This window comes from Neolamprologus brichardi, chromosome 7 (genome assembly GCF_056152115.1).
Source record: "Neolamprologus brichardi isolate AB-2024 chromosome 7, ASM5615211v1, whole genome shotgun sequence".
In the NCBI taxonomy this organism is placed as follows: Eukaryota; Metazoa; Chordata; class Actinopteri; order Cichliformes; family Cichlidae; genus Neolamprologus; species Neolamprologus brichardi.
In genome coordinates this window covers 42,204,712-42,217,679 of record NC_142110.1, presented here as the reverse complement: position 1 = coordinate 42,217,679, position 12,968 = coordinate 42,204,712, and the positions used below count along the sequence as shown (strand labels likewise).

Below are 12,968 nucleotides of genomic sequence, written 5' to 3'. Positions count from 1 at the left end.
GAGTCACTGTGTGAAATATATGATTCGTTAAGATCCAATGCTGTACAGAGTCTTTCTAACCTTGACACTTTAGACAATAATACAATTGATCAATAATACAAGTTAACGTCATAATTCTAATCAAGAAGATGCAGCGTGCCAGAAGCAAAGATAATAAAAAGTATAAACAAAACTAAACATTAGATGTGGCTAGCACATTTTCTATGACAATTTAACAGAAAGGGAGGACAAACAGTAATATTTCGTTCTCTAATCATGAGAAAACTGGGTGACCTTTGTATATAATGGGTCCCTGAATGGCAGTAATCCCTAATGGGTAGATTATTGTGTCGCTGTTCCCCTAAAGAGATAATTTACAATTTCCTGTTTTAAGATTACTGCAGCTATTGAGGAAAAAAGGAAGTTAACCTCAAACCAACTACAATGCCAGTTTCCACTTGTAAATACTGGCTTTAGGTATGCCACTTAAAACATTTGCTCCTACCCTTTTCTCTGTCCTCTGGACCTTTTGTCTTAAATATTTGAGATTGCGTGTTTAGAAACAGGTACAGAAAGAATATCTAGCCAGCTCTTAACAAGGGCTTAGGAACTAACCCTTGTTTGTGACAATTATGTGGTGACGATGAGAATTTATCAGCATGGATTTCACCTGTTTTTGCAGATTTAGTACTGTTTGACTATTGAGGTCACATTTAACTCTATGTCTGAATTTCAGAGCCAAAACTACAGGAAATTGGCCACTGGGTCACAGTTAAAAGTGACATAGCTCATGCCAAATGATTTGGAAGACATAATGCATCTATGGTCCAATTTTATGATTTTGCATTTAGCAAACAAACATAATTCCAATGCTTACTGTAAGTCTCTGCCAACTGTTTTGGCAAAGATATCCAGGAAGTTCCATCCTCCACTTCCCAGATAGAAGATCAGGATGGCTGGAAGAACCTGGTACCAGGGCAAGCCCACCAGCAGCCTCAACACAAAAAGCAGGGCAGTGCAGCATGCTAGACGCATCATCCTGAAAGAATGCACACACATATAAATAGATACAGAAGGGTCTGCCAGCCCCTTCTGTATCTACTGATCACAAACATTTCAGGCCAAATGACTGAAAGGTTACGTGCAGGTTATATGAGCAAACAGAATTTTTGAATCCACTTCCTTAAATACGTAAACGACTCAACGCCTTAACAATGTTATGGTCTATGGTTTTGTTTACATATCTGCAGTCCATTTCAATCCACTGAGTCAGCTCTGGTAGACTGAAGTTGCGGTGAAGGGTTACCATTTGAAATAGTGGAAATTTAGAGTCTTGGGTGACCTCTGGGTATTCATGATTACAGATAAGATTGTAAAACATTTATAAAATGTGTTAAGCTGGGTGGAACCCTTAAATTTTCTCTTCTTGCTTGAAGGAGAAAACAAAAAGAAGCCTAAAGGCTCTGTTCTGAATTCACAGCAAACCGTCTAAAGTGACAGCAGACAGCACATGCTGACAGTTTCCCAGATGCCACCTGATACAGCCAGGAAGATAAGCCTAAACAGTAAATGATATCTTGACACCCATGTTTGTTATTTTTTAAATAGCCTTTAAGCACAATACATATAGAGATGATTGATTTCAGTTCATCATCATCAAAAGGCCATTTTATAACCCCCTCAATGCCTCCATACATCTGGCTGTAATTGTGATGATGTTGGTTCCATCATGCAAATTAAATAACTCCACTGCTAAAATATAAACAAGCACAGAGGAGAGCTCTGTGTGGACGATTACATTACCCTGAACCTCAAACAGATCGACGTGATGGGTTCGAGGGAAAGAGATGCATTAAGGGGAGAAGTGGCCGGCCACTTCCCGGTAAGAAAAGAGCTTCATCATTCGCTGATGCCGAACCCGGAAATTTACATGGCGCGTAGCATTGCGGTAGAGGCTGTGGCAACGACAGGGGGAAGGCTCAACCCACTGTTGGCAAGGTTACACCTCACTAACCATGCCATGTGCATTTCAGACGAAGCCTTTTTTATTGCAACGACGTTGGCCAAAATCATCAAACTGATGTAGGTTATCATGGTAACAGGCGCGCCAGGGAAACAGGATGCGCAACGTATTGTGCGCATCGGCTCAAAGGAAGCGGACAGCGTGACACCATGAGCAGCTTCTTTCAGGAGATAAAGATGAGGCATATGGTGTAATTGCACGGTTTGCTTGTCGGGGACAAATGGCCGTCTCAAATGTAAACATCGGACACCCCGAGTCCCGTCAGCGGGTTAATCGCTGACAAGGAGATGACGAGCCGCCGCTGCTCCTCTCTCCTTTCTTCTGGCGAATAATAAACGGGCCGGTCCGTCAAACACCACGCCGATCGATCTGGGCTGAGACCCATTTCCGTTTACATACCTTGCACCTCCTTCACAGCATGCAGGTGCGCAGAAATCCCAAACGTGAAAGTCGTTGTGTGCAATTCCACCTTGATCGGCTTACAGGCTAGCCTGGTCGCCCCCCCACTCTCTCCCTCCCTCCGCTCTTCACCGCCGCTCGGTCGGCTTGACAGAGAAACGCACACGGGCTGACACAAGCACTGGGATCCCCCCCCTCTTTGTTAATATCACAACGACCCGCTGCTCCTTCTTCGAAATCGCCTGGCAGTCTCCGTCGACTTTGATCCCGCGATCATCATCCGTTCATTGTCATAATCATCTAAATAATCACTGGCTTCATTGTAGCCGATAAGCTCACTAGCAGGCGTAATTCAAATGACCTTATAATTTTCTTACTTGCGCCCGCCCACTGCCGTCAGCGTCAAATCAGTGAATCAGGAATAAAAGTTGACGGACGGGTGCAACAGCCAATCAAGAACATGAATGTACGTCTTTTCTACGTCATATCCGGCAAGAGGCGGGTGTTTGCGGTTCAGGAAATGCGGTGTGGCCCAGCAAGCTCAGTCAACGAGGCCAGCACGCGCAGCAGTTTCAACGCGGTTGTGACAAGGCCCTGATGCAAAATGAGTACGCCTTTTTATGCCATTCACTCTTTACTCTGCTGCGACCTGCTAGAAATTTTCTTTAAGCCTATGTATGTCAACACAGGGCTCCCGGAGGACTGTGGAATTAGGAAGGGCAGGTTTTCGAACAATAGCGACAGGATTAACCCGTCCTGTGTGCCAGAGAGGACGCGGATCTACTATGACAACTGTAACTTGCCATTTTTCAGTACAAAGGCTAGGTTGATTGAAAATAACATTAAGTTATTTGAACTCCTCGTAGATGTCACATACATACTTAAATGTACGACTGCTGAGCCAGACAGAACTGCTCTCAAGTGTTGCAATAAAACTTTGGCACCAAACAATTTCTATACTACATGTTGGCTCGTGAATAATTGTTTTTGCTTTACGGACTGCTGCAACTTCAAGCCAAGAAATGTCCTGTTGTCTACATTTGCAGAACACAAAGACCTTGACATTTTACACAGTGCTTATACTAGCAACGTGACATCTCTTGAATTGCACTGCATAACCAGGGTGGATTACAAAAAGTCTACGATAGCAAGCCGTTGAGAGTCACTGGTGCAGGTCAACAAAGGACGCGCTCCCAGTGGTCCCGGAGAGATCTGACAAGGACAGACTTGTTTGGAAACTCTTGCAAAAAACATGTTAAGTGTAACCTTGGGTCAAATAGTGGACTCGATCTGTAGTAATACCAAGGAGTCACAAAAAGGTGATAAGTTTTACAACACAATTATCATACTGCTATCCCATACACACTAGTGTTTGGGATCTTAGCTGAATGATAAAGAGATGCAATTATCAGGGCAAGAAAACTTGACCAGCTTCGACCTGCTAGTGATATATTTCCATTGTGCATTCAGTTTCACAAGCAAATACAGATGCCAATCAAGTTAATGAGAGTATCACAGGCGTTGTCAAACTCTTGATAACAGATGACACTTATCACTGATTCTTAGATTGTATTATGCATGCTATGCTTTTTTTCAGTACATCGAGTCCACCAGAGCTTTTGTGTTTCAGAAGTTCAAGTGCTGACAGACAGAAAACCATAAATATCTGTGAAAGTTGCCCAGTACCCTTTCTTAAATTAGGTGAAGGATGTGAATTGAAACAAAAAGACGGTGTATCTTTATAAATTGTGATATTTAAGCATCTCATTTATTAAATTCATGTCACTTACTGGTAGTACAGTTTAACACTCCAGTATTCTTATCTTTTCTGTAAATAACAAACCAAACAATCAAAGTTAGAAAACGACTGCCATTTGAGTAGCCAGTACAGACAGGCCTTTACTTTAGTTCTATTTAGGTAAGCTCAAACATTTAAATTAACCCTCAGCAGCATTTACATCCTTGTACACACAGAGAGATCTTGAAAGACTGGAATGAACCCACTAAAAGGTTTGAATAGCTAGACTATTTTAAATACCATGCCAGCATAATGGAAAAATCCCACTGTCCTTTCATTATCAAAATTGTTAGCCAGGAAAAAAGGGCACATCAAATCTATTAATAAGTTTGTGGTCTTTAACTTATTTTTCCTGCAGTTTTCTTTGTCAGAAGAACCGTCCTCACCATTTTATTTTCATTTTCTCTTTTTGTTCAGTCATCCAGTTCCAAACCAAAGTGAGCGTAGAGATCTCGTGTGGTGGTCCCTCTCAGAGCAGCTGCAAGACAGACAGATTACAGGGTCAACTCCCTCTAGCCTACATTTCAAACAAACCACAAAACACTGAACAGGCCAAGAGTACAGCACCGAAAAATTAATCAGGCTAAAGACGAGGCTTGCACTTGGTAAAAGAGGTATGACCAGAAGTATTTAAAGGATATTGATAATCTACATTGTGTTTTATTACCAATATTTTAAAGATTTCCAGTTACTTAGCCCCGCTAGCTGAACCTTGGGGTCGTTAGTATTCTACAGAATCAAACTATGCTGAATTATGTTGGGTCCAGCCTGATAGATAACTGCTTGGCAAAGAAAGGGCATATAAAAAGTCTAATATTTGTTAGTTGCATAACTACCAAGTTCAGTACAAATCTGTTTATCCAACAGTCAAAAAATGAAAACACACACACGGCAAAAAAAACCCTGCAAATACTTTTTAATAAATTGCCTATTAATATTGTTTCACAGTGTTTTGTTAGTAAAAATTAAGTGAGAATGCTTTCAGGCAGATAAATTAAACTATGCAAAGTGGAATAAAAAAGTACAATCAACATTTGGCCTCACTATTCTTTTTTGTCTTTAAAACAGAATCGCACATGACATTTAGGTTACTCCAGTGACCTTGGAGCACTATGCATAGTTCTTTCAGTCTCAGGTGTTTCTGCCTCTTTATATAATCTAAGACCACCTGTGTGAGGTTGACACCACAGTTGTGTGCTACAAAGCAAGCTCAACATAGCCAAGCTCTGATATGTCAGCTGACTTTTCTTTTTAAGGATCAGTTCAGTGCCGCCCATTTCAACAGAGACATCGGGACAGGAGAACAGCAGACAGAGGTCTATAAAGAAAAAGCTGTAAAAGTAGAAGAGTGATAGGTAACAATGCTAGGAGACAAAATGTTACTACACCTTTTACCATTTACTTTTTACATGAACACTCCACATTACAACATCAAAACGGATCCATTTAAAACAACAACGCATTTATGTCAGACACAATCCCATAACATGATGAAGAAGATGTGGAAACCACTTTAGATTTTAGCTGGTCACAGTGAAGTTGATTTTCCTTAGTTGATATTCTCCTTGATAACTAGCCTACAAGTAGAGTGATATATTATCTGACCTGTGTTGTGCGTATTTCCTGTAATTCCAGCCGTGTAAAACAGACTTGGTAGCAGATTAGGGTCAAGCATAAAACATGTAAAAATTTTCTACATCACCAACTGAATGCATGCAAATTCCTGTGATCATGCAGCGCATGTTGCACTGCTGTAACTTTGCTGTGTGACTTTACTGCAGGCTTCCTTTGGAGGTATTAGTACAGTATAAACATATTCCTTAAGCAGAGAATCTAAAATCAAATTTGGAGCATGTTGTCTTGAAAAGAATCAGTTGAGATGTGGTGCCTACAGCTGATTTTAAATGTAATATAACTCTGAATCAGGTTATGTGTTTAGTTACTATGGTGACCTAACGCGGTAAAAAGAGAGCCACCTTTATGGCTTTAGGCTTGTTACAACTTGCTAACTCATTTATGCTTCACAGTAAACCCCTCAGGGCTCAGTGGAGACAATGTTCTGTTGCAGGACTTGTTCTTATTTCAGCAACGGCTGTGGGGTGGATGCTAAATGTAACAATGAATGATAACTTTGGCACCTACCAAATCCGCTTTTAACGATACTGTATGATGGATTATACTCAGTGTTGGTAAGGTTACTTTTAAAATGTACATGCCCCAAAATGTATTCTGTAACGTATTCCGTTACGTTACTCAATGAGAGTAACGTATTCTGAACACTTTGGATTACTTAATATATTATCATGCTGTTTACAACTACATGAATGTACTATTGCTGTGATTTATTACTGTTACTGAAGGTCCACGGCTCCGAACCGTAGTAAAGGGACCTCTGGCTAATACGGTGGATTCTGTGTCAGGCTCGTAGCCGAAAAATAGCTTTACTTTGTTGTCTGGGTCAACTTTGCTTGCGAGAGACAAAGAGAGGCGTTGAACGGCTGCTCCAAAGGAACTTTGAACGTGTTTTTGGAGGAAAACACGAACACGGTGTACAGCCGAGTCTTAGTAGCTTACTTACAACTGGGCTCGTCAGGCATTCTTCTTGGCTGCAGTGGTTATTATTATATTTACATGCTTCCAGCTCCCGTTTTTGCTCGAGGACAGCTCGTACTTTTCCTTTTTCTCCCTCCCTCGCTCACAGACACATAACGGGTATGGCAGTCCATTCTTCCTGCAGCACGGACTACACTGCCTATGATGCTACATTCTTTAGAGCTATACCTGTAGCATTCTGCCTATTAGCTTAGCACAACAACAACAAAAAGACCTCTCTCACCCAGGAAACCCGCAGAGAGAGAGTGTCACCCTGTAACCATGGCAACCGTAACGCTGCCGCCTGGAACAACAGAACATAGCTGTCAAACAAAACCCAAACAGTCCTGACCCGCGACAATATGAAACAGGAAAGTACCGCCGTGTAATCCATTTATTTCAACAAAGTAACTGTATTCTAAATACCACCTTTTTAAACGGTAACTGTAACGGAATACAGTTACTCATATTTTGTATTTTAAATACGTAACGGCGGTACATGTATTCCGTTACTCCCCAACACTGATTATACTTAAATACTTGGCATAGCGCCTGGTAATAATAATGATGATAATGATAATGCCAACATCTAATTTAAGCATTTACTAAGAAGGTGGAAGGAGGTTTTAGTAATTACGCATCCTGCTTGTTGTCTCTTAAGTCTCATGACATTTAATTTGAAATAAAATTTAAAAAAACTCTCTCTGAATACTAAACTAATTTTGGGCTAAAGGGATAAATAAACTTTGGCATCGTTTGTTATAAGGAGTCTGTGTACCAGGAAAAATGGAAAGTCTGCATGTTGAATATGTTCAAAATAATCATCTGAGAAGGTAAATGCTATATTTCCCTAATTGTGAAGCAGATAATATCAAATTAAATCCAAAATCATGCAATGGTGATGCAAACACCAAATTCGGTACAATTTGGCCCCTTGTATAATAATATTTTCTGATTAGCCACATGAAAATCACATTTTTCAAGAAGGCAGCCAATATGACCCATGAAAAAGTAGTTTTTGCATTTAATTGCTACATAATTTACTGATTTTCATTATCTTGTGTCAATTTCTGTGTTTTGAAGCATGCAGCATTTGCTTACTTTTCTGGTATATTATTAGGCTAGTAGCGCTACTGCACGGGGTAAATGGGGCATAGAGGTAGGAGCAGTGCCTTTGTTTCAGCATTCAGCCACATCCCATGGATGAACTACTGACACTGGTCCTCACCACTATCTGTCATCTGTGACTCCCAAGAAGTTACCTGTGCACAGCACACCCTGGTCAACAACATTGGTTCGTGGGCTAAACTAGGTGAGGGAAGCACACAGAAGATCCAGTTTATGTGATGAACTTCATTTATAGCTCTGACATTGATGGTGTATAAAGTCATAGATAAACTCCGGTTTTCTCAGAGATCACAGCAATAAAACAGAGTTGTTCAAGTTGCTAGCCAACAAGGTTCGTGAATCTGACACAATCAGTAGTCCAGTGATTGCTACAAGAGGGCCTCTTGTAGCAATCACAAGTACCAAGTGCCTAGATGCTGTCTCAGCCAAGAGGAGGCTGACACTGGGGTATACGAGAGATGCAACTCTGACTAGACGTCAGCTCATTCATTAAAGCAAAGGGCACCAATGTGTTCATTATAGCATTGTAGACAGTGGGAAGGAAAAACTCAATTTTAACAGGAAGAAACCTCAGGCAGAACCAGGCTTAGAGAAGGGAAGCCATCTGCCGTGACCAGTTGGGAGTGATGGGAAGAAGACAGGACAAGAGACAAACTGTGGAAGCTCAGGGACCACCTAATCCAGCAATAACTATTAGCTTAATCAAAAAGAAACGTTGTGAGCCTAATTTTATAAGTAGAGAGGGTGTCTATTTCCCAAATCCAGATTGAGAGCTGGTTTCACAGAAGAGGGGCCTGAAAGCTGAAGGCTCTGTCTCCCATTCTACTTTCAAATACCCTACGGACATAAGGACATGTGTCATGAAATTATTAAAACCTTTGTTAAACTTAGACTCCTTCTGAAGCGTCTGACAATGACCTGCATCATCTAAAGCACTTTGTCATAGTGATGTATGACTAAACAAGTTCATGAGGTAAGAAGTGAGCCTTGCATGGAGAGAGAAGAGCTATTCCATCATCAAGTGCAGCCCTTAGGGACCATGCAAAGCATGCTGCCTACCAGGCAGGAATCATCTGGGGCTGGGCTAAGACTGAGGAAGAAGTCTGTACAGTTTCATGGACCACACTCCCTATAATAGCTGCACGCTGCCAGGAACTGACCAAGTATGGATGTAAACGTGAGTACAGAGGCAGATACTATCACCATGAACATTTTTGCTTTCTATGCTGTTTTTATTGCTGAAGTAGTTGTTAATAAAATGTTTGCAAAAATGTGTCTACTAAAGACACAACAAAACTGACTGAACATTACTTTCAAAATAATATGATACATATGCATATATATCTTACAGCTAGGCTCTTGATAATGGGAAAAATGAATCTGAGATGTTTAAACTTGTATGTCTGCTTTTCAATGATCTTGGTGTCCAATCAGCAATAATTTTTCAAACAGCTAATCAAGTAATTATGCCAAATTTGGTGCTTGTATCACAATCTGCACCATTTTTCTGTTATATTCTATGACCACTTTTTCAGCAATTTCAGAAGTGAAAACCTTAAAGTGGTGAATATATGCAAAAAAGGACAAAATTTTAAGTAGCAACATGAACTCAGACAAACAGTCAGACAGACAGACAAATGGACATGAGACAAAGGACATTTGTCTTTAGAGGGTAATGCAGGGCATCTCCTCTTGTCTCCTCACTCCGGGGCCTGCCCACCCAACTCCTCCCTCTCAGAATAACAGTATACAGTACAACAGCAACTCAGTGCGTTAAGTGTAGAGCCTTTGTGAAAGTGTGTGCTTGAGAGAGAAAGAAGGGAGAAGAAAGAATGATGGCACGTCTTTGTATTTGAATATATATATGCACGTGTTACTGAATGCATGCATCTATAGACAGAGATTGTAATTGTGTGTCAGCCTGCGGGTGATGTGAAAGACAGCTATTGTGTCAGAGGGGAAATGCCATCTCCGTTCACTAAGAAGTCATTATCATCGTGACTCTTCACTGTACTGACAGAGAACCTGAAGAGAATGCTAACATTTAACTCAGCACAGTTTTACTATGAGAGATCACCTAACTTTTCTACACAGACTGTTCATAGGTGGGAAATAAGTGTATTGGTGCACTGTACATTTAAAATCACAGACTAAAATGGAAAGGGAACATCAAGATTTTATCTACAATAAAACACACACACCCTTAGGTAGTATGACATGACCGTGATTCACCAGAACTCCTTCCAGTATGAAAACTGAACTTCACCCTACTTACTCAACCTTGTGCAGCTGCAGAACAGGGATACAAAAAAACCCTTATGACTATGATAAATTACAATTACCCTTTTAGTAAAAAGGTGAAATTCCTTTTTTGGTCAGAAAACCTTTTGAACTCCACAAGAGAGGAAGAAATGTGTGGGCAGCATGCCAGTGATGTACAAGCATTATCTGATATGCAAGTTAATTAATTTAATTACTAAAAGTTAGTACCAAATTTGAAACCCATTCAATATTAGCCAATATAATCACTGAGCACAAAAACTACATGATTTTTAGTGGCTAACCTTTTAAACACAGGACTCTTCAAGTCTTTTTTTTTCTAAAGATTTTTTTATAAGCAATCCCATGTGCAGCATATTATTAATTACTGCATAAGGTTTACTAAAAATACTTCTGTTTCAACAGAGAAAAAAAAAAGCAGGCACACCCCTCTTTGCTGCCCTCCAGTGGCTGACTGAGGAGGTTAAATCTTCCATTATAATTCTTAGTTTACATTTTTTTAATACTCTCACACTTCTCATCACAATGTACGTTTATGGTTATGCAGCAAATTAACCAACACTCATACTTAAAATTTAATTCAAGCAAGTGGACTTCACATGTCATGGTTGTAAAGAAGGTGTAGTGGATAGAAAAATCCACACACCCCTGCTAAAATGCCCAGTTTTAGTGATGTTTAAAAACAAAAAAACAAAAACAATGACCCAAACGAAAGAATGACTTTTACATTTTTTGAAAGACCCAGCCAGACCTCAGACCCGAATGCAATCGAGTCTGTGGAGTGACTTGATAAGGGCTGTGCATAAGATGGCCTCATAATCTGACAGATTTTCCAAAGAGTAGGAAAATATTGGTAAGTTTAGATGTGCCACCCTAAATGCCAGAATGCTCTATTAAAATTAAGGATGTGATTAAGGGAACATGTCCACGACCCATCATCTAAAAAAATAAAGGTACTACTGCACTCATCCCTATATAAATATCAGTTTAGTCCATTACATGATTGCCAGGTAACATTTGTGGAAATACAATTGATGTTACTGTTGTGAAATTAAATTGAAATGGTGGTTTTATAACGTTGTTGTGATGCATCAATGTTAAAAATGGGTCACTTAAGCCTGTTGATAGGTAAGTGGCTGTTAGGCAACATGATGATGTATTAGTACCTCAGATAGATAAGAAGTGTCATGGGACAAACAGAGAGAAATTTGGTGTATTATAATAAGATAGTGTTAGTGACTGATAAACATTTTTCACACTTGAGATCACTTGAAGAAAATATTATGCCCAGTGTTTACAAGAGTTGATGCTCAGGGTGAATGTTAATTACTGAATCACAGTAATATTCACATCAGCAGTTATAACATCATTAATAAGATACCTTTATAATTTTAATTTACCAAGCTTCACTTATTACTACATACATTGAAAGCTACTTAAAACTTGAATTGAAATGTATTTTTCTCTCTTACCTATACGACCCAGGAGTGACTGACCAATGTCTTTGATGTCGTTGTATTCATGCAACTTATCAATATGATGCTCCAGCTCCTCTACTCTATAGCCCCTAAAAACATATACACACACATGGTCTCAGCAGATTTATGCAAAAGGTCATATGCAGGCAAAGACACAAAATTATAAACATCTAAAAAAGCTAAACTGCTATGTGCAGGTGGACGATTAAATCTGAGTTCTGTTTATCTAATGATACAATGAACCATCACTACCCATAGCATTCAAGTTGGACCTCAAGACAGAAATACAGCAAGAACAACACAGCTGTACTTACTCAGCCTCCAGCTGTGCTATCTCTGTATCCAGCTGCTCTCTTCTCCTCTCTAGCTCCTCCACCTCCTCTGCAGGGCTGACTTTAGCACTCTCAAGTACTTGAAGCTGTGACAATCATAACAGAATAAGGCATGTGTGGCATGCTATGGGTGATTGTTTGTGTGTGTGTGTGTGTGTGTGTGTGTGTGTGTGTGTGTGTGTGTGTGTGTGTGTGTGAAAAAGAAGACAGGAAAGCTACTTACAGGTGACTTGAAGTGGGAATGTATTTTCTTAAACTTGGATAATGGAGTTCTACAAAAAGAAGGAATGAATTAATGATGAAAAAATATGGATAAAATTGGATGCAATTTTGTTAAGCCAATCACAGCAACAATAGCTTAGTTGCAGTAAAGGTACTCAAGATCGGACAATTGTTTAAGTACACATTAAACACATTATGTCACTTGTGTTTTAAGTTAAGTAAACTTCATCTTACAACATTAAACTTGGAGCTTTGGCTAAGTGACAGGAATTATATTTTACGATATGGCTAAAAATATAATACCTGCCAGTAAATTGCCTGTTTTTCTTTTACAAAAGCTTGCTATTATTTTACAAATTATTTTATTTAATGTGTTAAGCGAAAAAGAAAAGAAAAAAAAAGAAAATAACACGTACAGTTTACATGTAAAACAAGCCTTAAAGCGTGAACAGAATAAATGAAGCACCCAGATGAACCGCTCGGCTGCAAATACAAGTTGCTCTGTGAGTTGGTGGCTGGCGTTAAGGCTAACATTAATGGTAAGCTATCCTCACAGTTACCTTTTTAGTTGTCCTTTCTTTGAGTCATTTCCCTCCGGTGTCGAAACTGGGCAGTGACTTTCACAAATAGTTTCAACGGACTGCTCCGTGTTCATATTGCCTTTAGGAATTATGTGTGTTAGTGTTGGTTTAATACAACATCCGACAGCTGAACACGGAAAAGGAAGTTTGCAGTTC

The 12,968-nt window shown here is 39.7% G+C and overlaps 2 protein-coding genes across 5 annotated transcripts in view; both read right to left on the bottom strand.

Moving 5' to 3' along the window:
• The window catches only part of slc27a4 (solute carrier family 27 member 4), a 21,636-nt gene extending 16,961 nt beyond the window's left edge, over window positions 1–4,675 (bottom strand). The window contains exons 1-2 of one of the 4 annotated variants that reach the window (XM_087843610.1): window positions 4,586–4,675; window positions 857–1,018 (exon numbers count right to left, since the gene is read on the bottom strand). In XM_087843610.1, the coding sequence (XP_087699736.1) occupies window positions 857–1,018; window positions 4,586–4,620 (197 nt within the window). In that variant the 5' untranslated portion in view covers window positions 4,621–4,675. Of the gene's footprint in view, window positions 1–856; window positions 1,019–1,782; window positions 1,973–1,993; window positions 2,188–2,401; window positions 2,822–4,585 lie in introns of those variants that run through there. The other 3 variants (XM_006788715.3, XM_006788714.2, XM_006788716.3) reach the window with 3 other exon arrangements.
• On the bottom strand, window positions 4,546–12,968 carry swi5 (SWI5 homologous recombination repair protein). Its single transcript, XM_006788717.3, has 5 exons — window positions 12,792–12,968; window positions 12,233–12,281; window positions 11,992–12,095; window positions 11,672–11,766; window positions 4,546–4,677 (listed from the first exon to the last, which is right to left on the bottom strand). Exons 1-5 carry the CDS (start codon window positions 12,884–12,886, stop codon window positions 4,613–4,615), a joined length of 408 nt encoding a protein of 135 aa, XP_006788780.1. The 5' UTR covers window positions 12,887–12,968; the 3' UTR covers window positions 4,546–4,612.